The sequence below is a fragment of the Denticeps clupeoides genome, chromosome 17 (assembly GCF_900700375.1).
Source record: "Denticeps clupeoides chromosome 17, fDenClu1.1, whole genome shotgun sequence".
Lineage (NCBI taxonomy): Eukaryota > Metazoa > Chordata > Actinopteri > Clupeiformes > Denticipitidae > Denticeps > Denticeps clupeoides.
The window spans coordinates 14,190,079-14,217,696 of NC_041723.1; the positions used below are offsets into that span (position 1 = coordinate 14,190,079).

Sequence of the window (27,618 nt, forward strand, 5' to 3'; positions counted from 1 at the left end):
AGACATCTATTCCATGTTCCACTGCATAAAAAAACATTAATGAATAAGTAATTAATTATTAATTCATAGGATCAGTATATATAACAGATTCATGGGCTTTACATACAGTACAGGTGAAATAACTGAAAACATGTTTTATATTCTAGTTTCTTTGCTCTGATTACTGCTTTACACACTCTTGGCATTCTCTCGATGAGCTTCAAGAGGTCGTCACCTGAAATGCTTTTCCAACAGTCTTGAAGGAGTTCCCAGAGGTGTTTAGAACTTGTTGGCCCCTTTGCCTTCACTCTGCGGTCCAGCTCACCCCAAACCATCTCGACTGGGTTCAGGTCCGGTGACTGTGGAGGTCTCCACTTTATAAAATACTCTCATTGCAGAACACTTACCAGGGTGATTGTGCAACAGTGAAAATCAGTACAGATGAACATTTGAAGAGATTTGAAGACATTTGAAGGCAAAAAGCAAAAGAAAAGACAAAAGGAGCAGAACTTATTTTTAGCACCCAAGTGCATTTCATTATTGAACGTCTTAGTGCTAAAATGCTTGCCCTTTTCAATGTCAAATGTGCTGAAATTCAAATGAAATATAAATTTGCTCATGACCCAAGAAGCCTCCTGTCAAGCACGATGGTGGCTGCTTCTGATTTTATCTTCTGAAGACAGTGAGAATAATAAGTCATTCCAAATGCCAAGATATTTTGGCACTGACAGTTAAATCCCACCTTTTAACACTAATCCAAAGGACACAGCCATCGTAGAAACAATCAAAGTTGCATGTATGTTGGTTAATATTTTAATCGTGTATGTTGTGGACTGTAGGTGAGGAATCAGTGGATGATCTGCATACTGAACATAGCATGAAAAATGTATCAAGTACAAACGTATGTTTCTTGTTTCCACTGCGGTCGTCTTTTTCCAAATCTCTTGTGGTATCGCGTTCCAGGAGTTTTAAAAAAGAAAAGCCGAGGATAAATATGCAGCCTTCACTTTTAAAACCTTTATTACTGAAGTATTAATTTAAGTTAAAAACCGAATTGTCCGAAAATAATGGAGCTTCTGGAGCCCCGAAGACCTGCCTTGACAGCAGCCTGGTCCTCGGTACAGTCCTGGACAGATTCACAGGATAAGACTGATTATCATGAATATAATTGAGAGAGAGAGAGGAGGAACCAGCGCTGCTTTTAATAGAGCCGTCTCTATCTCCATGCTGATAAATAATGCACAGCAGTCAGCAAATTTGGATTTAACTGATGGTATTGACCTTTTTGGGGAGAGGGGGAGGGGTGGAGATGGAGCGATAGAGAGAGAGAGAGAGAGAGAGAGAGACAAGGAGACGATGGAGCGCTTGAGGGAATTAAGGGCCGAGAGAGTCTCCACATCATCCATCATGAGGATATTGTTTATTTGCTTTTGCAGATTGTTATAAGGGAAGACACGCATAGATTACACAGCGTCCGGGTCAATTTCCCTACCGCGAGTAAACGAAGCATCGGCTGCGTCCTGGTGATGAAAAAACGGCGTGCCGTCGATATATGAACTTTCCGCGGCGCGACGGGCCCGTCTCCCCCTGGCCGCCACTGCCATCTGCAGGCATGCAGCACATGCGGCTGACTGATCTGGATCAATAAGGCAGCTTTGCAACTTTGATTATCGGCCCCTTCCAAGGCCCAATCAGCTTGAGATATACTGGCAATCAATCGGTGCTGAGCTACCGGCTGACTTCACCGCCACAGCACAGCGTCGCAGATTCTGCTCAGGCTGTCCTTCATCGCTTTCAGGGTGGAGTCCTGCCATATTGAATCCTCCAACCTTGCTGGAAGACATGAATGGATCATGTGACCTTCCAAGACAAATATTATACAGGAGGGTCCACCAGGGTGGGGTGGATAGTTGAAACGCGGTCTAAATAACTTGCCTGTGCAACGCGTAGGAGGACTCTCAGAGTTTTGGGCCATTTAGAAAAAAAAAAATCAAAAAGAATAATAAATAATCATTGACATAATGATGCTTTTTTCATCAGTGCAACTAATTGTTGCTGATAAAGCAGTGGTGGCCTAGCGGTTAAGGAAGCGGCCCCATAATCAGAAGGTTGCCGGTTCGAATCCCGATCCGCCAAAGTGCCACTGAGGTGCCACTGAGCAAAGCACCGTCCCCACACACTGCTCCCCGGGCGCCTGTCATGGCTGCCCACTGTCACCAAGGGTGATGGGTTAAAAGCAGAGGACAAATTTCACTGTGTGCACCGTGTGCTGTGCTGCTGTGTATCACATGTGACAATCACTTCACTTAAAAAAAACCTTCCTCTTTACACTGGAAAAAAATTGGGAAAAATAAAGGCAACTGGTCTCAGTTTTGGCATTGGCATGAAGTTGAGAGAACTTAAAAATGCTTCGCAGCTGGTTGCTTTAAAAAAAAAATTCACCCATCTGACATCTTTTAAATGCACCAAACTATTTTTTCCCCCCATCATGCTTCACTGTTTTGATGGTATTGGCCTGGTGATGAGCGGTGCCTGGTTTTCTCCAAACGTGGTGCCTGCCATTCAAACTCTACACACACGCCTGATTGGTGGATTAATGCAGAGATGCTTGTCCTTATAGAAGGTTCTGTCTAATGTCCACAGAGGACCTCTGGAGCTCTGGCAGAGTGACCATTGGGTCCTTGGTCACCTCCCTGACTAAGGCCTTTCTCCCATGATCGCTCAGTTTAGGTGGTCGGCCTGCTCTAGGAAGAGTTTTGAACTTTTTCCACTTATGGATGGTGGAGGCCACTGTAGACAATAATTTTTTCTGTAACCTTCCACGGATTTGTGTCTCCAGAAAATCCTGTCTCTGAGGTCTACAGACAATTCCATTAAGTTCATGCTTGGTTTGTGCTCTGACATGAACTGTTAACCATGGGACCTTATATAGACAGATGTGTGTCTTTACAAATCAGGTCCAATTAACTGTTTTTTTCCCGCAAGTGGACTCCAATTAAGCTGCAGAAACATCTCAAGGATGATGGGAAACATGAGCTCAACTTTTGAGCTTCATAGCAAAGGCTGTGAATACGTATGTACATATGCTTTCATTTCATAAGGATGTAACGTAACAAAATGTGGAAAAATAGATTAATCCTTTCCAGATGTACTGTAAGTTTATGTACTGTGGGAAATTAGAAAGACCCATAACGTCTTTATCCAAGGTAAGTTTTTTCATTAAGTGATTAACGTCCTTAATCTGTCCTATATTAGCTGTTCCTCAAAATATCTGGACTGTTACGCGATTAACTTAATATTCAAACGAACTGAAACAAAGTTTTGACCTATCAATTTCTAAAATACAAAAACAGAAGTAAATAAAGCAAATATACAGTACAGGCCAAAAATTTGAACACACCTTCTCATTCATTTATTTTCATGACCATTTACGTTGGTAGATTCTCACTGAAGGCATCAAAACTATGAATGAACACATGAGGAGTTATGTACTTAACAAAAAAAGGTGAACTAACTGAAAACATGTTTTATATTCTAGTTTCTTTGCTCTGATTACTGCTTTGCACACTTTTGGCATTCTCTCGATGAGCTTCAAGAGGTCGTCACCTGAAATGCTTTTCCAACAGTCTTGAAGGAGTTCCCAGAGGTGTTTAGCACTTGTTGGGGTCCAGCTCACCCCAAACCATCTGGATTGGGTTCAGGTCCGGTGACTGTGGAGGTCAGGTCTCCACTTTTTGTTAAGTACATAACTCCACATGTGTTCATTCATAGTTTTGATGCCTTCAGTGAGAATCTACCAACGTAAATGGTCGTGAAAATCAAGAAAACACATTGAACGAGAAGGTGTGTTCAGACTTTTGGCCTGTAATGTATTGTACTGTATTGTACTGTATTGTACTGTACTGTATGTAATGCGTTGGTGTGCTCTATTCTTTACTAGTTAATGATACCGGATCATAAAAAAGTGAAAATTCTCCACCGCTGACGAGCTTGGCGCCATCCAGCGGGGGAAACATTTTATTCGCATTTTAACTTTTTACTTGAGTTCGTCTCGTCCGTTTTTCTGTGTGTTTTGTCGGACGAAGCTGACCGCGTTTCCCCGGTCTCCTCTCCCGTTTCGGGTTTTTTTTTTAAAACGACCAGTGCTAAAGTTCGCCGCGGCTGCGATAAGAAGTGTTAAAAGTGCGAAGTTCTCCGACGGAAGAACCCCATGTTGCTCCCCGCCTTTCCCCTCTCCGTCTCCAGGATGTGAGCTCACGACGACGTCCTCGCAGGGAATTTTTTTTTTCTTGTTTCTGGGGTCGAAAGCCGAGGTCTTCCTCTCTCCCTCCCGACAAAACACACACACACACACACACACACACATGAAGGGAAAAAGGTGGGTCCCCCCCCTCGAAAACAGCGTAGCCGAGCCGAGGGTCGCCCCGAATCCGGACTATGGCCGCTGAGGCGCCGAGCTTCCCCCGCAGGACCGACGGACGGAGAGTAAAAGTGTGAATAAAGAGCAGAAATAAACCGGGGAAATGGAGAGAGCCGCGGAGAGCGGGGCGAGGAGGGCGACGAGTCGTGGACCGCTTCCCCCGGACGCTTCTTTCGGCTCCCGTTAAAAAAAAAATAAAATCAAAAGGTGAGTTTGTGAAATGTGATTTTTTTTTTCATGGTAATAAACCCGCTATAACGCGATAAGAGGACGAGGCGAGCGGGCTTCGGTCCTGTTGAATTGGCGATTACACGACACCAGGCCGGCCGACTAGCCGGGGCCGCTACCCGAGTTAGCGGCAACTTTCACCGGGGACGTTTATCCGGCCAACTCGGCCCACGATGGACGGTCCTCGCCGTCCCGTCCACCCTTCACCGTGTCAAGAACTTTAATACCAAAACGAACCGCGGACATGCATTTATTACCTTGTTATTTCTATATCTCACCCAGGAAAGAGGCTGCATTTCTCATATGTGTTTAGAGGCTGGTTTATCATTATTATTATTATATATATTCATCATATATATATGATGATAGTTAGAATTTTAATTGAAATGTGATCAGTAGTTTTGTTGAATATTAAGAACATGTCATATTTTACCCATCAGCACATACATTTAAAACATTTTTAACTCTCAATTGGTTGTTGTTATATATGTGGTTATATTACAGCATCTGTTTTCATCCTACATTTACATTTATGGCATTTATCAGACGCCCTTATCCGGAGCAACTTACAATCAGTAGTTACAGGGACAGTCCCCCATCTGGAGACACTCAGGGTTAAGTGTCTTGCTCAGGGACACAATGGTAGTAAGCGGGATTTGAACCTGGGTCTTCTGGTTCATAGGCGAGTGTGTTACCCACTAGGCTACTTATCTCGGTTTGTTATCTTTACTGGTGAATATGACAGCAGACATACATTATTCATGGTTAATCACAGTCTTTTTAAAGAATGAATTCATTAAATCACTAAAGTCATCTGAAGAATATTATAGCCTTGGTTCCTGAACACATGAATCGAATATGATCAGAACATCTCTTCGTTTTTATGGTCTTGCTGTAGGCTGCTCATCGACCTGTGAAATCAAACGCGTTTATTTTTCAGGAACATCAGGCGCCAGTGGACCGCGCTGCGTTTCTGTTGTGAGGCACGTTACATCGGCGCTGACGGCTAGTACGGGCAGGTGCCAGGCAGCAAGTGGATGTTGCCCGGGTGAGGACGATGTCTTGCTGGTGCCGGTGGGGCCGGATTGTGACGTGATGGGCTGTAGGACAAGCAAAGTCCTCCCAGAGCCGCCTGCAGATGTCCAGCTTGACCTGGTCAAGAAGGTAGAGCCTCATCAGACCGACGTCTACAAGAACTTTATACGGGGTGATGGCGGCGGGGAGAAGACAGCCTCCCCCTCCCCACAGGCCCAGGCCGTCGGCACGGCCGCCCAGCCCGTGTCTGCCGTCCCGCCAGACTCCGCCGACCCACGCCGGAACAAGGTGGCCAAGTACCGCGCCAAGTTTGACCCTCGCGTGACGGCCAAGTACGAGATCAAAGCCCTGATTGGCCGAGGCAGTTTTAGCCGGGTAGTGCGGGTGGAGCACAAAGGGACCCGGCAGCCCTACGCCATCAAGATGATCGAGACGCGCTACCGCGAGGGCCGCGAGGTGTGCGAGTCGGAGCTCAACGTCCTGCGGCGCGTGCGCCATGCCAACATCATCCAGCTGATGGAGGTGTTTGAGACGGCGGAGCGGGTGTACATGGTGATGGAGCTGGCCACGGGCGGCGAGCTGTTTGACCGCATCATCGCCCGCGGCTCCTTCACCGAGCGCGACGCCACGCGCGTCCTTCAGATGGTCCTGGACGGGGTCAAGTACCTGCACACACTGGGCATCACGCACCGTGACCTCAAGCCCGAGAACCTCCTGTACTACCACCCCGGGGCCGACTCGAAGATCATGATCACGGACTTCGGGCTGGCCAGCACCCGCAAAAAGGGGGACGAGTGTCTCATGAAGACCACGTGCGGCACGCCGGAGTACATCGCCCCCGAGATACTGGTGCGGAAGCCCTACACGAATGCTGTGGACATGTGGGCTCTCGGGGTCATCTCTTACATTCTGCTGAGCGGCACCATGCCCTTCGAAGACGACAACCGAATGCGCCTCTACCGCCAAATCCTCAAGGGCAAATACAGCTTTTCTGGAGAGGTAACCGCTCGAAGATCTCGCAACTCACGCATTCAGTAACTGGCGTAGCGCCGGGCAAAACTACAAAATTCATATCTTATCTTCTGAAACGTTTGTGCACGTTCAGCTCAGAATCGTCTGTGCATTGGAGACTGGGGGGGGCTGCAAAAAGCATTCTGCATGCATGCTGTAGCTGAAGAGGAGGTCCGGTTTTGTGCGCCGGAGTATTTAAAACATCTGTAATGTGTAACAAAACAGTCCCGTCCCCGTCCCCCCCCATCATTTCAACATTCCATCGCTACTGTACGCGCATGATAGCCTGGCATTGTCACAACCGCTGAAACTAGGACGATTAAACCCTTTTAACCATATATGACATACATTTACCATATATATCAAATGCGAAATATTGTATTTCGCACAATTTCATTTTTGCAATAGACCACAAATGTTAGACGACACCACTTTTCCGGCGGTAATCGTGAAAAGCGCGTAACACCATTCAAAAGGAGTTTGGGGTTTCTTTTATTTTGCACCGGGTTGCAAATGCATTTATGTAGCCGCACTTATTTGTTTATTGCCCCAAGTACCCGCAACTTGGCAAGTGCTACAAAGTAACATAAACTGTATTTACACAGGTGAGTATGTGGAAGTGACGGCTCCGCAGTTAAACGCCAGGCCCTTTTGTGTGAGCTCCGGCCGCCGGGGGCCGTTGCCCATGCCGCGAAGCCCCCATTGACCGACAACGGCGCGTTGTTTATCTGAACGGCGTCCAGTTGTGGCGCGGAGGGGTTACTTTAGCGGTTTGACTCGGACCTCTACCAGCTAATATCCTTCGGCACCTGGTTTGCCGTGGAGAGGGAGTAATGGTTGGGAGGGCTGGGTGTAGAATTCATTTTTTTTTTTTTTTTTTTACTTTTTGTTGTTTCACAATGTGTAACAGCTGAGTTTTTTTTTTTTTTTCTTGAGATGCGGAGCTTAGTTGTAAAGCGCCCCCTTAAAAACCTTCCATATGTGCTGGCCATTGGTTTACTGTGAGTCCTCCTATATACAACACAAAAATTGAACGTAATTCATCTTCTAATACTTACACACACACACACACACACACACACACACACACACACACACACATATATATATATATATATATCAGACATGTAAGAGTTACATGCTTAATATATACTGCAGTGTATGTTTTACAGTGATTATGCATGTCAGGCACATTTTGTCGGCCCGTGGAAAAGTTTCTCACGAGGAGACTGAAAATCTGCGGTTTGCTGTGTCACCTTTTGGTCGCGTGTTGCTGAAAAGCCGCCAAGTCAGCGCGCTTGTCTCCAGTTTATGCCGAGCGGGAACCGCAGTAAATAAAACAGAACCCGGGGAGGGGAAAGGGGGTGGGGCAGAGCTCCGGGTAAAATACACACGAGCCGACTCCCCGGGGGGCTTTATGTGGTGCGGTGGTGTGTTGAAGGTGCAGCAAGTTTACTGTCGGGGCCTGAGAACGCGATCACTCCTACGTTACGTGTGCGGTGTTCTGCGACGGAAACCTCTGTCTTGAAGAAGTTATATGGAGGCGAACTCGGAACAATAGAAGAGACATTGTGTTTGGGCTCGGTTATATAAAAAATACAAAAAAGCAGCGGCTACTGGAACTAAGGTCACCAACGACTGGTTCAAATCATCCAGAATCATGAAGCAGCCTATGTGACACTTCAGCCTATGTGACATCATGGGTCTCCTCTTACTTTAAACTGTTTATTAAAAAAAAAACATTAAAGACCACGTTATGGGTAATTACTCAGGTACAGTTACGTACAGATAGCGACCAGGCTTCGTTTTCGTTTTTTTCTGTTATGTCATATTAGGAAACACAACAGCACTATTTTAATTATAGAGGTTAAAATGCATTTATTATATACGCAGATTCAAGTATGTTCTGAGAACTAGACTTCCACTTCCATGAACATGAGCGTGTAGCCCAGTCTACAAAAACCGCATCCCAAGACTGAAATTTTTCCCAGAAACCTATTATCACAAGACCAGAACCGCTGGGCCACTCTGACAGAGATTGTGCCTTATTGTCCGTCTGCCGCGCATCTGCTGGCTGCTCAACCTGATCCTGTCCCACAGTCTGGGCTCACGGAGATCTTCCATATTTTCAACTTCTCTGAATTATGTTGCAGCGCTGAAAAAAAAAAAAAAAAAAAGTGCATGTGTCTATGTGAGTGTGAGAATGTGTTTTGTCTGGATTTGGCCCAGTGCTCCTCCATCATCGCTGATCGTCCCACATGAACCCCCCCTGCAAGGCTGCGTGATGTAAGTCTGAGGTTCCTGGCAGCTCTGCCGCGTCAGGGCTCGTCTGAAGCCGAAAAGCCCCGAGCCTTTCGAATGTGGCTGGAGCTCCACTCCCCAGACAACAGCCTCCATCTGTGGGGCAGTTTAGGTTGCAGATGTGCTCTCCTTCGAGGAGCCTGGGGCAAGTGGCTTCTTACTAACTATGCCAAGACATGCATGGTCAGTAACAAGGAGTTTCTGGCAGAGTCAAATATTAACAGCTTGTTTCCCAAAAGCAAGGTGGATGTAAGACAGTTATGGGGTTGGGATTTTTTTTTTGTATGAAGTGCTGATGAAAAACATGTCCATAATGTGCAAAATCATTTTGCCATGTTTGTGTTGGACAAGCAGCCCCTGCTCTGAAGTGGCCAGTCAAAACACAAACGGACATCTGACCCAAAAAATACAAATATAAAAGCCTACCCAACCACTCAAACAACATATCACTTTCAGTACAGTACCGCTCGACAGCTTCGTAGCAACTCCGTAACGCCTTTGTTTCAGGGTAATTAGCATCACTAAATTAGAACTTACGAAGGCTGAACGTTGCCTGTTGTGTATTCTGTTGTGTTCTCTGTTGCCCTCTGGTGTTTAGCGCATGTTAGTGTCATATGTTCAGAAAAAAACACAAAAACTCGCACCTTCACACAAATCAAATTGTCTTTATAAAACAGTTATAAATACATTTTTGGGACCATTCAGTCTTTGCTGATGAAGGCTTGTCATTGTCAACCTGTTGATGGATCTTCCTTTCTCTCTCAGCCTTGGCCGAACGTGTCCAACCTGGCAAAGGATTTTATAGATCGCATTCTCACGGTGGACCCGAGTGAGCGCTTGACGGCAGGCCAGGCGCTAAAGCACCCCTGGATTGTGAGCATGGCTGCCTCCTCCTCCATGAAGAACCTGCAGCGCTCCATTTCCCAGAACCTCCTGAAGAGGGCATCGTCACGCTGCCAAAGCACAAAGTCGGCCCAGTCCACCCGCTCCAGCCGCTCCACCAAGTCGAGCAAGGCGCGGCGGGCGCGCGAGAAAGAGCTGCGCGAACTCAACCGCCGCTACCAGCAGCAGTACAACGGCTGAGCAGAGGGCGAGCCGCACTCGCTTCGTGGCCCAAAGTCCCGGGACAGAGAACTCCCCCACCCCAGATCTGGGGTCAAATCAGCACCACAGAGCCAACAAACAAACATCAAATCCTCTACTTTTATCTTCAGTCTTCACTGTGTTGCCTCCCCTTTCCTCTCGTGCGTGTCTCCTTATTTATTTATTGTTTCACGTGTCATGTCTTTATTATTATATTGTTTCTGAAGTTACGGTCACATTAAGCCTTTATTCTGATTGTATCTGTTGAGCAGAATTCTAGTCAATTAAGTCCTAGGAAGGGTTACTAAAGTTGGACGTTCATTTATTCCTTCCTGATTTTTGCTGTGAATTACTTCCTTGTGTATTGGAACAATATGTTACTTAGTTTTATTTTACCCTTCATCGTGTACCCACTTTGTACGTTCATTCTTTTCTGTTTTGAATTCTTTGGCCCCCACTTGAAAAAAGTCACTTACAAAAACCACTTTAAGTTATTTTACTTCTTGGTGGCTTTGTTTAGTTTTAGAATATTTCTTAAGGAAAAGTCCAACTTGCGACACTGGACCAAGGCGTAGCACCCCAAATCATCGTAACCCTGAGCTTCTAGAACATAGTGGAAGTGGATCAATTTTTCCTTCTTTAATGGTACAATTCTTCTGGGAAATGAAGCCCTGAGCCTTTACAGTGTGTACCAGTTATGAAGGAGTGAACAATTACTGTTTTTTTATATTCAGACCAGTTAGAACTTAATATTTTAAACATTAATGTTTTATAATGTGGGCCAATTCAGTAGAGTGAAATATATAAAACTATTAAATGCTCTTAATCTTGCCAAACAAATGCATATATGTGCAATTTGTACCATTTTTGTACTTTGATGGACTTTTATTAAATGTAGCGTTAAATAATGAATCTTACTTTTTTAAATGAGTATAAATATGTTGAAATCTGGTTGTTTTATTATTGCACAGAGGTGACTCGTTTTCTTATTTAGAAGGATCAACTGAACTCTTATCTGCCTTAAGTATAGATTATAATGGAAAGTTTAAACGTTTTAGACAATATTTTTACTCAAAACATTGACTGACATGCCTCTTAATATTGACCAAGAGGTCTTTTAAACTAGGGCTTCATTCACTGAAACGCTTCCTGATTAGAGATAACAACACAGATCACCATTGTAATGTCATTTAGCTTTAAGAAATATGAATGAAAGCAATGTATCAGAAGTTCAAAAACCACTTGGAGAAATTTATCAATGAAAGGGCAACTTTTATCAAAAAAAGTTCTGTCCGTTGGGCCTGTGCTGTTCTGCCCCCCAAAAATATATATCAATATTTTTTTGTGGACTGCCACCCAGTTTTGGGTGCACCACTTTCTGTTTTCTATAGAAAATCACTGCACAAAGAGTGTGAAATTATGCGTGATACAAAACGTAACCTGCTGGTACTGAGAATACATTTTGGGTAGTAGGTTTCATATCAGTTACAGTAACAGACATGTTCCATTTAGCACTGTCTCCTCAATTGAAATATATTTTGTTTGTTTAATGTCTAGACTTTGTGTGTGTTTCCAGTGAAGGATAATACATAGGTTTTGTTTAGTAACGTTTTGAAACAGTGAAATTGTACATGTCTCAATTAAAGGATAAAGTACAAAAGATCATTCTCATCCATGTTTTTATTTGTTCTTACCTTGAACAAATCAAGTCTGCGGAATTCTTTTAAATCTGCTATGACTAAAAAAGGGACAATAAAAGTAATGACCCAATAGAGCCTCACACGATACATAGAAAAATTATTCATGAGGCTTGCTTTATATTTTTATTTATTTTAATTTTTATGATAGTTGATGGTTACATTCCACAGTTATATTGAAACAATTTATATTTTAAAGAGAACTGGGGTGTATTTTCGTTGTGTTTTAATTAGTGTATGAATTATGCATGACAGTTACCCTATATTTCTAATGTGTTTTAACTAAACCACGACAAGTTGCAAGAGACGGAATATCACTAATTCATTTAAGAGGCTTATTACCATATGTCTTGACCATGTAGCCTACGTCAATTTTTATATTGTTAATTTGCTGTATTTCGTTCGGTATCACATCTTACTTTTTATTGTCCCCAAACAACAGCTTCCTGCAAACTATGACCGATGTAGTCTTCAGTCATTGGATATTACAGCTGTCGCTTTTTACTGCACTTGTCGCTCATTGGTTTACCGTCGTGTCAATCTGACTTGTTCGGCGAACACGGTCCTCCGCGGCCGCCTCTTTATTGGCGGATTCTTTGGTCACGTGGCGGACGTGGGCGGGACCAGGGCGAGTGTCAGGTTACAACCTCCAGTGGTTAGCTAGTGAGTAAACAGAGGTAACGTTAGCCGCTTTGTGCCGCCTGCCTGTCACACGTTTTTGGGACCAATTCGGACCTTTAGCGGCGCATGGGCGACGGGCTGCTGATCCAGGTGGCCGCAGTCGATGTCGGAGCGACGGCTGAAGTGAGTGCCGAGTTCGCTAGCGAGCGCCGGACACAGGCGTAGTAATGTCCCCATGTGTCTGGTTCCCGGCGGTCTCCCTCCGAGCGTCGGACCAAATCGGTGTTTACAGCGCTGCGTGCTAACTCTCTCCGGTCTCAGCGGGGACTCTGCGGGGACGTCCGTCCGTCGCAGACACGGTGGAATTGTCTGTCTGTGAGGTGGTCGTTTTAAAACTCTGGTCCTTTTCGCGTCCAGGTGTAGTCGAGTCGGTCTTAGGGTCAGCTTGGCAGTCCATTTATATTATTCTCGCTATAATAAGTACCCGTTGATTCGTGTCTCAAATGTGTTTTCATATCCTAACTTCATCTATGTCTCGGATTTGTGAGTTGTGGTTTTTTTGAGTAAATGCAACTTTTTGTTAACTAGTGTCCAGTGGTTTCTATTAAAATAACTTTCCTTCAGTGCCAACATTGCCAGAATACAGGAACAGCACGGATCTACTGTTTGCATCCACAGTTTACTAGGAGGATTAGAAGAGGCTGCAATTGTAGCACTTTTCTCCTAAAGTAACACACTTTGGGCTTTTATCAGCAGAGATTGCATCCACCGGGATCCGGAAGTTACGTCTTGTTACCCATCTGGTTCACACATTGAGTTCCACTGTTGATGCAGCCTGGAGCCACTGCATAACTCGCCCTGCTGTATATGAGGTGGAGTTTGTAGACTAGGGTCCCAGGATTGTATACGGGAAAATGAGATTTGCATTTAATTTTCTGCAAGTTCAGCTTTCCATTGTGTTGCACTATTGTGGGAGCATACAGAATAGATTGTGTTGAAAATGTGGCTTTGGTTAACCAGTGGGAGCGTTCCAACGTTAACCAGGTTGTGCAGCGATCTGATTAACGTTTGTGTTTTGTCCCCCGCAGATTTCGCGTCAGCCGCAGAACCCTGGGATTCGCTCGCTCCGCGGCTGTGTGCTTTGGCCTGTCTCACCTGTGTGTCAGGATGGAACCCCCACCCACCAGTTGGATGTTGAACTGACCCCCTTCGACTCAACCGAAAATGGAGAGGAAACGCAGAAAGAAATGAACTGAAACGAAAGGAGTTGGGCCATGTGTGAATCAGGCTTTTGTGGGTTCCGGACTTGAACTAATTTAGTGTCTCTGTCACTTTTTAAAAATTTTTTTTTTTTATGTTTACGTTGTGTCTGACTTGTTGGTGGCTCCCGGGCCGACCTTGGTCTTCTTAGTTGGGTTTTGGATACACTTTGATCCAAACAAAAGTCATGAAGTCTATAGCTTCCGGGATTCTGTGCCTGTCGCTGGCAGCGGTCCTGCTTTTTGCCAGGTTGCCTCTGGTGGGAACAGAGGAAGAGGACGGGACGTCCTCCTCTTCATCCTTCTCAGAGGGGGGTCTCAGTTCGAACTGCTCTCAGATCACGCTGAAACTGGAGTTCTCTTCCAAAGTAGTGGAGCATGGTGAGTGCAGTTAACTAAACGAGTACTTCACACACAGGCACACGCATGTTTGCATTTTCCTAGACTTAAAATGCCATATATTATAGTTGGTATATGTATTATTATGATGTTATAATGCGTACTGTATGTAGTTATGTAAATATGAATACAGATTTGTGGATTTTCATGTGGTCTTTAAAGGAAGGAAAATTAATTGCTTTGCTCACAGCAACAAATATTTGATGGCTTCTGCTCCTCAGGCAAATTAAACTGAGTGCAGCAGGCACTTCAAATGTCTCGTTCAAAATGAAATTGAACTATTAGCCAATCGGTGAAGGCTAAATTGAATGTGTTGTATTTCGTTATTCGATTTTTCTTCATGGGTAAAGAGTGTACAACATGGAGGATGATGGAGGATCGCCGTTGAGTTTTAATTTAATCTGACAGATGTGGTGTGAAAGGGTCATCTGGGATGTGCAGAGGGCCAGTGGTTTTAGGGCCGTTTGTAGAAGGAAGCTGCTGGTGCGATGATCGTGCAGCAGCACTTATAAAACCTGGTTTCAGCATGAATTATCAATTTTCTTCAGTTGCACTTAGCAAAATAGTTGGAGGCTTAGTTGCGTCTCCGCTGGTACCGGGAGTGCATGGTCCACCGTGTTGGCAGAATTTGGCACGCATGTCCCTTCCATACTCAGAATTGATTTCTCCACCCATGCTCTTTAAGGTCCTGCGTTGCCAGGAACATAATGAGGTATTTATAGTGAGCCGGTTCTTGGTTAATGAATGTGCTCTTTGTGCCAACTCTGTGCTTTATTGGTCCCTACAGTCGCCTCCCAGCATTGTTGGTTTGGGATTATCTTTGCAGAAAGTTGGAAAAGATAAAGGCCACACAACGGGTTGGACCGAAAAGGAAAATAAAAACCACTTGAGGTGTTTTTGCTGCCACCGTGACCCTGTTGGAGCAGAATCTGACATTTTGGTCAGATATGTCTATTGCGCATTAAACGGTTGAAACTGTGTTGTGTGTAGAAAGATATGAACTGTTGTTGTGTCTCCCAGTGCCTCCCAGAAGGGAATTGTAGGAGAGGCTCCAAGAAAGGCTGCATTGTGCAAGGCCTGGTTCAGCTAATCAGAGCACGGCGTCGTCTCCGGCCAGCCCGTTCGGCTTTTCCGTGCCGGATTTCTCAAGCGGCGTCCGTAGAGGAGGTTCTGGTTCCAAGTCTTCTCGTCGAACTGCTCAGGGGTGACCCTCTCAAAGATATCTGAACAATACCTTCCTTCAGAATGAGGGCGTTGCATAACGAATCTGCGCAGACGCTGCCAGGGACAGAATAGGGGAGACTCTGCGCCGCGCCGCGCCCAGCAGTCTGTCTTGCCAGCGAGGCTCACGTTGGAGACTTGTTACTGGGTGTGCTACGGGTGTAGTGACAAGGCTAATCTGACTGGCTTTGCTGCAGTTACATGCTGATAAGTTTTACCTGGGAATTTATGACAAGTCTTGTCTATGCAGCTCAGCAGTATTTGGCACGAGGCAAGAAATTGCTGATGCAAATGGAAATCATATATATATATATGCACGCACCATTCTGTAGAAGAATATGAATATTGTGAAAGAATAGGTTTCTAGGATTGTATTTATTACATACTAGGGTAGACACTTTCGTATAGTTGATTTTTCTTCTCTTTCTTATTTTTTTTTTTCTGTGCTCCTCTCATGTGGAAACCCCGCTCTCTCTCCAGAGTACATTGTGGCGTTTAATGGCTACTTCACTGCCAAGGCTCGCAGTGACTTCATCAGCACTGCCCTGCGCAGCTCCGATGCGGCGAACTGGCGCATCGTGCCGCGCAAAAACCCTGCCAGCGATTACCCCAGCGATTTTGAGGTAGTGCAGATCCGCCAGGCGACCCGCAACAGCCTCTTCACCCTCCAGGATCACCCCTACATCAAGAGGGTCACCCCGCAGCGCAAGGTGTTCCGCTCCCTGAAGTTTACTGATGGTGAGTGCCTTCGTCTGCCGGCATTTTGTCTCCATGTTTGTCCCACCGTGGGGGTCTTTTTGCTGGTAATGCGGGAGGAAACATGAGAGGGGTTTACACAACCTTACCTCATGTTCCTCTGCCTCTAGCTCCTCCGTTGTTCCTCCTCCACATCAACGTGGTGAATAATATTCCTCCTTCTGGCCCAGATCGGGGAGGGGGGGTTCAGCTGCGCACACCCCTTTAATAAGATGTACAACCACCTTTCATTGTGGAGTGAATCTTGCAAAAAAAAAAAAAAAAAAAGAAATAACTGCTGAGGTCACAAACTCCATAAAAAAGACTGAAGAATCAATCAATTACTTAGAAATACGTAATGTTAAAATAAATGAGCACAGATGTGAAATTCATTCTGTCCAGAGACAAGTCTATAATGATTGACACACTCATGTTCACCTATAGACATTGATTGTCCTCCTGATGTCAGTGCGTCGACAGACCGACTTTTCTGTTAATGAAAAGGGCGGTGGAGGCCTAGTGGGTACGGAAGCAGACCCGTAATTGGTTCCCGTTTCGAATCCCGAACCACCAAAGTGCCTCTGAGGTGGCACTGAACAATGTACTGTCCCCACACCCTGCTCACTGGGCACCTTTCATGGCATCTGACTGCTCATTAAGGGTGATTAAAAGCAGAGGACACATTTCGTTGTGTCATCGTGTGCTGTGCTGGAGTGTATCATAATGACACTTCGTTTTCAAAAGTCAAGGTGACCTCAGTGGCACCTTTTATGGTTCAGGATTTGAACCTGCAAACCAATTAGTCCTTATTTAAAAAAAAAAAAAAAAAAATCTGCTTGATCACCACTGCCCTAATGCCCTAGTGTTATACACCCATGAGGGCAGAATGAGCTTTTGTGTGAAGCAGTGAGGAGGTGATGCTTTTACTATAAAATGTCAATTCTCCATTCTCTGTGAGTTTTTTTTTTTTTTTTTTTTTTTTTTTTTTCTCCTTCCTCTCCCCTCTTCTTCTCACCACGTCATTCCAGGTTGCACTGTTCTTAACCCAATTTCTGTCACTTCTGTCATCGCCTTAGTTGTATAGATTTTTAAGCTTGATGCAGGCCACCATTTTGTCCCTTTTGAGAAAAAATAATGGGATCTGTCTTCTTATATCTGGGTTGTTTTTTGTGTTTATGTAATACCCACCCTTTCAACTGTATTGCCCTGTGCAATCATCCCATTTTTTTCGCTGAAATGCAAAACGACACACATCTTATTATAAAACAGTTCTACATTCCGATCACAAAAGGCAGACTGCCGCTCCTGTGCAAATTCACCGTGTCCCATCAAAGCCTCGTCTCAAAGGAAGTGAGCATTACAGGGATTTTCTGGAGCTATCGGCTGACGTTACTGCGAAGAGCTCTGGCGCTGACCTCTGCGATGTGGTTGATTATAGGTCAGCGTGAGCAGAGGTAATTATCATTACAGCAAAATGAGAAGCACACTAGGGGAGAGTCGGCGTGAGATTTGAATCTAATATAATTACAGCTTACGTAACACATCCTCAGCAGCTTATTTAGCGAGTGTCATGGTGCGGCCAATCTTGGTAATTCGGCCTCGGTTCTCATGCGGCAACAGGGCTGTTCGCAGAACTGTCTCTGTTTATGAGCTTGTTTTGTGTGGAGCTGTAGTAGTGAAGTGATTGTCACATGTGATACACAGCAGCACAGCACACAGTGGAATATGTCCTCTGCATTTAATCCATCACCCTGAGTGAGCAGTGGGCACCATGACAGGCGCCCGGGGAGCAGTGTGTGGGGACGGTGCTTTGCTCAGTGGCACCTCAGTAGCACCTTGGCGGATCGGGATTTGAACCGGCAACCTTCTGATTACGGGGCCGCTTCCTTAACCGCTTGGCCACCACTGCCCCGAGTTAAGCTTGCTGGATGCAACCTGCCTCCAGGAGTTGCTTAATGATGTGCAAGAATATTTTATTTTTCTTGCCACTGACTGATTTCATCTGCTCCTTTCTCTCAGTTAGAAATGTTTTATGACTGAACGTAGACTGGCTTGTGTGTGAATGGGGAACAGACTGTTTTGATTTTATCCTTTTAGGTACAGATCCAAGAGCCCCATGCAACGATGGCCGCTGGACGCAGAAGTGGCAGTCCTGGCAGTCGTCTCGGCCACTGCGGCGCACCAGCCTGTCCCTGGGCTCAGGCTTTTGGCACGCCACTGGTCGACATTCCAGCCGACGCCTTCTTAGGGCAATCCCTCGCCATGTCGCTCAGATACTGCAAGCAGACGTGCTGTGGCAAATGGGACACACTGGTAAGAGAGTGGTTGTGTAGGCCCGGTTATTTTATTTATTTATTGAATGAGATGCATTGTCAAAACAGGATATTATGGAGCATAGAGTAGTGAAGTGATTTGGCATTATGATACACAGCAGCACAGCACACGGTGCACACAGTGAAATGTGTCCTCTGCATTTAACCAATCACCCTTGGTGAGCAGTGGGCAGCCATGACAGGCTGCAGTGTGTGGGGACGGTGCTTTGCTCAGTGGCACCTTGGCGGATGGGGATTCGAACCGGCAACCTCCTGATTACTGGGCCGCTTCCTTAACTGCTCGGCCACCACTGCCCCCCTCTGAGTAGAGCAGCCTATTCCAAACAGAGCTGAGCTGTTCCAAATAATAGACTACAAAAATAAATGTGCATTTAGTCTGACTCTGCTGGAGTAATACTCCATGGAGTATTAGAGAGCTCACTTTGATATGGATTTGTAGCGGTGCCCAGTGCCTTGTACAGTTGAAGCTAGAAAACATTACATTTGAAGTGTTCTATGTGGTGTATCTGTAGGCTCTGGAGTGAAGGTTGCCGTTTTTGACACTGGGCTAAGTGAGAAACATCCGCATTTCAAGAACGTCAAGGAGAGGACCAACTGGACCAATGAAAAGACGTTGGATGATGGTAAGTAGTGAAGCAGGCTGAGGTGCGAATGTTAATCTGACTCGGTCTTGGTTGAGAAGCGATGTGCATGGCTGGTATTTGTCTCCCTCAGGGCTGGGTCATGGTACGTTTGTGGCAGGCGTCATCGCCAGCATGCGGGAATGCCAGGGCTTTGCTCCAGACTCTGAGCTGCACATTTTCAGGGTGTTCACCAACAACCAGGTATTCTGATATTTTATTGTGCTGCGTCTTTTTTTTATTTTTTATTTTTTATTATGGAAAACCCTGTGAAATTAGGGGTGAACACTGAAAAATGACCCCTCCTTCAGGTCTCATACACCTCCTGGTTCCTTGATGCCTTCAACTATGCCATCCTGAAGAAGATTGATGTCCTCAACCTAAGCATTGGGGGCCCTGACTTCATGGACCACCCATTTGTGGATAAGGTCAGTTTCAAACTGGCCTACTGAGGTGTCAGGGATACGTGAGATTGTGTTGTGTTGAATCCTTGTGTGTTCTATTTTGTTGCAGGTTTGGGAACTCACTGCGAACAGAGTGATCATGGTTTCTGCCATTGGGAATGATGGCCCTCTGTATGGGTGAGCTTGAAGATTATAGATTGCTTTAGATTCACTTACTGCCTGTGGAAGTTGTTGGAGAAATCTCCTTTTTGTGTCTCAGAACCTTGAACAACCCAGCAGATCAGATGGATGTGATTGGCGTCGGAGGGATTGATTTTGAGGACAACATTGCCAGATTCTCGTCTCGGGGAATGACCACTTGGGTAATCTTTCAGCGCTCATTCGTTCTGAGATCGACGTCTTAATGTCTGACCACGCTGACTGCCAGTGCCAGATCAAATCACCCAGTTGCCTCTCTGTCACTATTGGAAGGAGTAAATGTGTTGGTTTTGCCTGTCAAGTCATATATCTGAATAAATGAGTATAGAAACTTGTTTTTGGGGAGACAGAGTTTAGGACCATTTGCCAGCAGTGAGTGTAACTGAATATGAATGTGTCAGTCGGAACCTATAGTCTTGAAATTCACAGACAGAATCTGAATCTTCCCCACTACCCGGCCCCTGGATAGGATGAATTTCACAAACGTGTCATAGGTCAGATCCACACAGGAAGTAAACAAAAGGCAGCTGTGTAAGTAATTAAGTTTTTTAAATTGAGTTCAAGACCTCAGCAGCCTCTGTCGTGTGCTGCGCCCACAGGAGCTGCCCGGGGGTTACGGCAGGGTGAAGCCTGACATTGTCACATACGGTTCCGGAGTGCGCGGGTCTGGCATGAAGGAGGGCTGTCGATCGCTGTCTGGCACCAGCGTTGCCTCTCCTGTGGTGGCTGGAGCCGTTACTCTGCTGGCCAGGTAGGTGTTTCCAGACAGGATTTATTATGGCCTCCGCGAACCTCGAGCCCTCTTCAGTTATCAAGCACCGACAGATTTGAATTAATCCGGCCTTGGTGCCTGTGGCTTTTGTTGAAATGTGCTCCAGTGAAGCGTTTCCTCTGGGAAAGCCGAGGGATTTTCCCGTCCGCGTAGACATTCTATTTGAATAACCTGAAGTTAAGACTGCTGTCAGGGCTGGAACTGAGAAACTTCTTGACCAAGACTCCTGCGCCATGTTGCTCTCTCATAGCATTGTGTAATATTGATAATGGTGGATATCTAAATTTGCTTTGGCTTCTTGCGTTAAAGCCCTTGGCATGTTTGTGCACCCGTGCGCCCACCGGCCTTTATCTCAGCCCTGTTTGTTCTTCTGGCCTCGTCTCCGCTGGGAAGATAAGCCTCGGTTCTCAGTATGGAAGTGCACACTTGAGCTGATAATCGGCCCGGATGCATCTCGACGGTTAGTGTGGAAACCAGGTATAAAATGCTGCACTTTAATAAGGAGATGGCTCGTTAATTCCACTAAAAGGGGAGCATGAGCCGCAGGTATTTGGGCAGCGACAAATTAAGTAGCTCCTCTCTAGACAGCGACAAGCAAATAAGCGGCATTAATTATTTTTTTCCCCCCGCAGCGGGTGGACGGCACGCGGCTTGTTCACATTCCACGTCTTGATTGCTATCGTTGTAAAATGGGCCGAGGGAAAGTGGTAGGCGTTGCGGTAAACAGCCTGATTGATTCAATTTGCCTCCAAGCTGAGGCTGCTGATGGGGGCTAAATGGCCTCACATCGCCTCGGAGAGTCGATTTAACCGAGCGTGAGCAGAAAGACTGAGAGCAGCCGATTACAGCGGCCTGGGAAGAATAAGTAGCTACGACTGCGTTCGGGTTCTCTATTTTTTTTCCCCCACTCCCCACTGAATGTTAGCCATGCTGCAGGTTGTTCAATGCTTCTTTTCATTGCCTGAGGCCACCGGTGCATAAATGAAACATCACAGACTGGGTTTTGCTCAGTGGCTTCCAAGCCCTGGGGCATGGTGGATTAACAGAATCAATCACTTTGACTCATGGCAGTGACCTGCCTACCTGCGTCGCTCTCCCTTTAGAATGAGATGGATGGTTTTCATACCCCACTTGTGCCCCCTATCTGCTTCAGTTGTCGTTTTTATATATATATTTTTTTTTCCATCATGTCTAAAGCCTTATGTGATCTGGCTGTTTTTCCTTTCCCTCTTAGTACTGTACAGAACAGAGAGCTGGTAAACCCTGCCAGCATGAAGCAGGCCCTTATAGCCTCAGCACGAAGGCTCCCTGGTGTGAACATGTTTGAACAGGGCCATGGTAAACTGGACCTGCTCAAAGCTTACCAGATCCTCAACAGCTACCACCCTCAGGCCAGGTACGCGCTCCAACACGCCACAAATGATGAGCGGTCATTTCTTTTACTTGAAAGACTTTTTTTTTTTTTTTTTTTTGTTTTTTTGCTTTAATTATGTATTGCTTGTTAAAAAAACTTGTTAAAACATGTAAAAGTCAGCCATCTGAATATGAGATGAATAAATATGCTAGACTGATAAGGCGGTGGTCATGTCTGTCATTACTTTAGTCTGAGTCCCAGCTATATAGACCTGACTGAGTGCCCATACATGTGGCCCTACTGCTCCCAACCCATTTACTATGGAGGCATGCCCACTATTGTCAACGTCACCATTCTCAACGGCATGGGCGTGACCGGCAGGATTGTCGACAAGGTGATTAGTCTGAAACTAAGTGAATGTTTGTGAATCACAGAATTGAGCTTTCTGTGACTCGCTGCTTTATAAAAATTCTATGCATTTTCTTCCCTTCTTATTTCCACACAGCCTATTTGGCAGCCGTACCTCCCCCAGAATGGTGATCACATTGATGTGGCCATCTCCTACTCCCCTGTGTTGTGGCCATGGGCTGGCTATCTGGCCGTGTCCATCTCAGTCGCTAAGAAAGCGGCATCATGGGAGGGTATTGCTCAGGGCCATGTTATGGTTACTGTAGCGTCACCAGCTCAGAACGATGTGAGTTGTTGGTTTTGTCTAGCACATAGTCTAAAAGTCTCTTGACTATTTGTCCAACATGCATGTCATTTCTGTCCTTGTAGTCTGAGGCTGGTGGTGAGCTTACTTCCACAGTTAAACTGCCAGTGAAGGTCAAGATCATTCCCACCCCTCCACGCAGCAAGCGTGTACTTTGGGACCAGTACCACAACTTGCGCTACCCTCCAGGCTACTTCCCCCGAGACAACCTCCGCATGAAAAACGACCCACTCGACTGGTTAGTTCACAGGGCAAACAAAATTCTGCACTCATCAAATTCAGTGTCAGAGGCTGGGACCGTGGTCCACCAGTTCACTGGAGCAGAGCTGTATCAGCTGATGGATTTTTTATTTTTTTTTACACCTTTTTATAGGAATGGGGATCACATCCATACCAACTTCAGAGACATGTACCAGCACCTGAGGAGCATGGGTTACTTTGTTGAAGTCCTGGGAGCACCAATCACTTGCTTTGATGCTAGCCAATATGGTACAATCAGTGCAATCACCTTTCTTAGTGTAAAAGGGATTAATAAGTCTTAAATATTTAAAATATAATGTGTCGTTAAAATAATAAATAATTTTAAGTGTAGTTTCTAAACGCTCTCCTGGCTCTTCAGGGACCTTGCTCATGGTGGACAGTGAAGAGGAGTACTTCCCAGAGGAAGTCACCAAACTGCGGCGGGACATCGATAACGGGCTCTCGCTCATCATCTTCAGTGACTGGTACAACACATCTGTCATGAGGAAGGTCAAGTTCTATGATGAGAACACCAGGTAGGTGAACTTACAATCATTTGTCTACACACCAGGCATCAGATCTGATTTCTCATCAAGCCACTTTCGGGTGCTCCAGTGTTCCCTTCTGACTATTTAAATTCAACATTTGTAGTTCATAAATTGACCAATCCTGGCTTTTTTTGGACTGTTTTCAGGCAGTGGTGGATGCCTGACACAGGGGGCGCCAACGTTCCAGCTCTGAACGATCTCATCTCTGTATGGGGAATGGCGTTTAGTGATGGACTCTACGAGGGAGATTTCACCATGGCAGACCATGACAGTAAGAAACCTGACTTAATAAACAATTCCAGAGAATACATAGTTGAGAAGTAAGATAGATAGAAAAAATATATATATTATTGGGAAAATTACAATTTTCTCACGTCTCTCTCTCTCCCCCTCAGTGTACTACGCCTCAGGCTGCAGCATCGCCCGCTTTCCAGAGGATGGTATTGTCATTGGTCAGGCTCTTAAAGATCAAGGTAATCCCAACCCCCACACACTGTAAACTGTAGGAACAGTTCCTCCCTAATCTGCATTTACATCTCACATTCATTTGATTTTCCTTTGTTCTCCAGGCCTGGAAGTGCTAAAGCAGGAGACAATGGTGGTAGATAATGTTCCCATTCTGGGACTCTACCAAACGCCTTCAGAGGGGGCAGGCCGTATAGCTCTATATGGGGACTCCAACTGCATAGATGACAGCCATCGGCAAAAAGGTGTGTTGCATTTTATTAAAGGGATTCTGATGATGCTCAAACCAACTAGTTCTGTGCAAGTCGTCATTTATGTTAAGAGGGATGAGCAAAATAGTCTACCAAAAAACTACCAGATTAGTTGTACTATGAGAATTATTATGTAGGACCATTTCAAGTCCACACTGCACGTTTCCTCCATTCTGGTTTTCTTTCCTTTTTACATAGTGTACTAGAACACAAGCCATATCCTTTTCACTCATATTTATTTTATAAATCCCAGGAAATGTACTTGATTATGTTTGACGCCTGAGGTAAGACTTGTGTGTGCAGCTTTTTGCTGACCTATATATGTTTCTTAAACTTCTCAACTTTCAGCTTGAATCCGTCTAAGTAGGTTTTAACACATTTTACATAGTTTTAACATAAATAGGCCACTGAGTAAGAGGTGAACATACTACTGTAGCAATCGAGTTTGTGAAAGACTGCACCCCATGTTGACAGAAAAACTCAGAATTGTTGACCTTTTTGCAGAAATATCTCATGGTCTTAAGTATTCAGAGCCTTTGCTGTAACACTCATATATTTAACTTGGAAGAACACACATGAAGCGGGAATGGAGGAAAAGCCGATATTAACAGTCTCTGAGTGTCCAGAGATCTACAACATGACATTATTGTCCTACCTGGAGTTTAGAAAACCATGCATATTTTTTTGCACTGAGCAATGGGGCAATCCCGACTTTATATTTACTTGCCAGACACTTTTATCAAAAGCGACTTACAATGAGAAGATACCAGCAATTCTCCAATTTTCTCCAATGAGCAGAAAAAGTTTTTCTGCTGTTTGTGGCTTCAGGTTGTAACCACTCTAAGTCGGTGTGTAGTGGTGGAAACTCTGGTGAAGCATGCTGGGAAGAAAGAGAATCTCACGCCGCTGCTGTGGTTTCAATCACGCTCTCTATTTATTATTCTTTCATCACTTCAGTTCTGCCACGCTGGGGTAAATGTCGGTAACCGCTCGTACATGAGACAGGAAATTACACGTATCAAACGTCACTGCTTTTATGTAATACAAAACGAAGCTTGGAGCTTGGATCAGTGTGCTTTGTTCCCCTGCCTGATGGAGAATCGATCTGCATCAGGACCAGGGGCAGACGACTAACTCCGCCCACAGCAGAGTGACTTGTGCATTTAAAGGCATAATACCAATATATACGACTGTCATGACAATGTAGAAAATGTATTGGATGGATCTTGATCGGGGCATTGATAATTGTTTTCGAAATGTGAGACCAGTCGATGTTCACACGGCCTCAGCTGACCAACGGTACTCGAGCCGAATTTAAAACAAAGATGTGGGAGAAAAGAATGAGTATATATTAATTAATATACACATAGGGTCTGATCTAAATTATAAATGAATAATTATGACTTATCAATAATGGTCTTCATTTAACAAAACTATATGATCGGTTCAGTAGTACCACACACAGATGTCTGAGCTATTTAGCAGACGCTTTGGATAAAAGTGTCTGCTAAATAAAGTAAAGTAAAGTACTTTTTCTTGCTACTGGTTACCTTCTTTGAATTGAGCCCTTCAGCGAGGGAGAATATTTAAAGAAAATTCCCGCTCATGGTCTTCATTTGAAATGCAGATTGTTAAGTTTGAATGCCCCTCTGTTGCGGATCTTCCAGACTGCTTCTGGTTGTTGGATGCCCTGCTACAGTACACCTCCTACAGTATGATGCCCTCCAGCCTCACCCACTCCAAGAGCAGAGTCCCTCCACCCACAGCCACAGACCACCCCCTGCCTCAAAGACTGGAGGGTAAGCATTCCTCCCACAGGAGATGTGTCCCGGGAACTGGTTCCTCTGGGCGTTCTCACACCTCTCCTGCCAGAGTCTGATTCAGCTTTTATTTTTTCTTGTTTACTTTCCCCTCCTTCTTGGCTCATCTATTTTTACAGTTAAATTGCAATAGGGGTTATGCAAACATGATGCTGTCAGCGGTTTTAAAATGTGACTGCTGCTTTTTACAGTGCATTTGTGGTCATACGTTGAGGGTCATTGTTAATAGAAAATTTGATACTGCTGTTTCTGAGCAGAAAAAATTGACTTGTTAAATTTAACACGTTTTTTTGGCAGCATACAATGCTGCTTTTTGTTGTTCACTAGTGAAGCTTAGTTTCTGTGTGGTATACCCTTTATCTCAGGGTCTTTAGTAGGGCTGTCTTTAATCTCTATATCATTTATTAAAGCTATGTATTAAAGCCTGGTCAATTTTGCCTTTAGAATGGGCAATCATGCAGTTCCCATAGCAGTCATCTTATAATTCCGTATACTGGAAGACGGGAAGACGAAGCTCCAGTTACAGCAAAACATGAGGTGTGCACACAAAAGCCAGAATGATTAGATCTGAGCCACATTCTTTGCTGTGTCTGATAGGTAATCATCTGTACCGCTACTCAAAGGTGCTGGAGAGTCACCTGGGAGACCACAAACCCCGACCTTTGCCTGCCTGTCCACACCTGTCCTGGGCCAAGCCACAGCCTCTCAACGAGACCGCGCCCAGGTGAGTGTAATGGATGAACTTGCGGAGAGCATGGACACACACACACACACACACACACACACACACACACACACACTGTGTTTACATTTTTCTTCGTTTGGATACTCCAGTAACCTTTGGAAACATCAGAAGCTGTTGTCAGTAGACTTGGATAAAGTGGTCCTGCCGAATGCAAGGTCCTACAGACCCCAGGTCCGGCCGCTGTCCCCTGGAGAGAGTGAGGCTTGGGACATTCCCGGAGGTGAGTAATACCAGAGACGACCCTTAAACATGTTATGTGTTTTATTTGCCCACTAATTTTCTGTCCATTTCATGATTACTTTGCACAGGCATAATGCCTGGACGCTATAACCAGGAAGTGGGACAGACTATACCTGTGTTCGCGTTCCTGGGTGCCATGGTGGTCCTGTCGTTCTTTGTGGTACAGTTGACCAAGGCCAAGAGCAAACCCAAACGCAGGAAACCCCGGGTGAAGCGTCCGCTCTACCTCCAACAACAGCAGCAGCAGCAGCAGCAGCAGCAAGCACCACACGCAGGCAGAACCCCCACAGTGTGAGGGGAGGACGGTTAACAGTCCACGCCACACACTCGCACGAACTCTCTAGGACCGCGTGTGTGAGAGTGTCCGATGGAGGAGACTCGAGGGCTGGGTCAGTCACCGTCCCGCCGATAGCGATGAAACAAAGGCGATGGTCTTGTCCAGAAGACGTCGGGATTTTTCTTTTTGCTTCTCTCTTGTAAAGAGCCTTTCATTCCAGTGACTAAATGAAGTTTTTCATTTTTTTTTTTTTATTTATTGATTCTGTGTTTCATGGTTGACCTCGTCCCGAACCTGGATCTGGACAAATCAAAAACTAAAGCTCTGATTTTTAGAAAACTGCAGAACTTCTCTGGACTTTTTCTTCCTATCTTCTTGGTTTTGTAATATCAGTTCAGTTTTTTTTTTCTTTTTTCTTTTAAGGAAATTGCCTATACATTTTGTAAATATGCATTGTGAATTCCACAGTGTTGGAGTAGCGTCAGCAATCTTTTTAAATATATCCATCCATTATCAAAATGCATTACTGTGTCTGTACTGTTCTTTTACACACTTAACCTCAGCTCACACACAATTTCATCATGTGTTTCCAGGAAGTTAATTTTAATATTTTGGGAAATCATATATAATGTCAGTTTCAGAAGCTTCAT

The 27,618-nt window shown here is 45.1% G+C and overlaps 2 protein-coding genes across 2 annotated transcripts; both read left to right on the plus strand.

Annotated features, from left to right (window-relative positions):
* The first annotated feature begins 4,155 nt into the window (after positions 1–4,155).
* On the plus strand, positions 4,156–11,722 carry pskh1 (protein serine kinase H1). The gene is made up of 3 exons (XM_028958262.1): positions 4,156–4,606; positions 5,568–6,661; positions 9,740–11,722. Exons 2-3 carry the CDS (start codon positions 5,723–5,725, stop codon positions 10,055–10,057), a joined length of 1,257 nt encoding a protein of 418 aa, XP_028814095.1. The 5' UTR covers positions 4,156–4,606; positions 5,568–5,722; the 3' UTR covers positions 10,058–11,722.
* Positions 11,723–12,368: 646 nt separating this feature from the next.
* On the plus strand, positions 12,369–27,491 carry mbtps1 (membrane-bound transcription factor peptidase, site 1). Its single transcript, XM_028958217.1, has 23 exons — positions 12,369–12,558; positions 13,464–14,015; positions 15,735–15,992; positions 18,087–18,302; positions 18,835–18,945; positions 19,037–19,146; positions 19,254–19,370; positions 19,456–19,523; positions 19,606–19,708; positions 20,144–20,295; positions 21,551–21,712; positions 21,920–22,064; positions 22,176–22,364; positions 22,448–22,620; positions 22,756–22,871; positions 23,002–23,158; positions 23,317–23,441; positions 23,566–23,643; positions 23,740–23,880; positions 25,554–25,685; positions 26,304–26,430; positions 26,541–26,671; positions 26,760–27,491. The coding sequence occupies exons 2-23, from the start codon at positions 13,823–13,825 to the stop codon at positions 26,984–26,986; spliced, it is 3,231 nt and encodes a 1,076-aa protein (XP_028814050.1). The 5' UTR covers positions 12,369–12,558; positions 13,464–13,822; the 3' UTR covers positions 26,987–27,491.
* Positions 27,492–27,618: the final 127 nt, after the last annotated feature.

Excerpts from the sequence above, each read along its gene's own strand:
- pskh1 (XM_028958262.1), top strand. The coding sequence starts at position 5,723 with ATGGGCTGTAGGACAAGCAAAGTCCTCCCAGAGCCGCCTGCAGATGTC. Across the intron at positions 6,662-9,739 it reads AATACAGCTTTTCTGGAGAG|CCTTGGCCGAACGTGTCCAA; the intron begins GTAACCGCTCGA and ends TTTCTCTCTCAG.
- mbtps1 (XM_028958217.1), top strand. The coding sequence starts at position 13,823 with ATGAAGTCTATAGCTTCCGGGATTCTGTGCCTGTCGCTGGCAGCGGTC. Across the intron at positions 23,881-25,553 it reads TGACAGCCATCGGCAAAAAG|ACTGCTTCTGGTTGTTGGAT; the intron begins GTGTGTTGCATT and ends CGGATCTTCCAG. Across the intron at positions 25,686-26,303 it reads CCTGCCTCAAAGACTGGAGG|GTAATCATCTGTACCGCTAC; the intron begins GTAAGCATTCCT and ends TGTGTCTGATAG.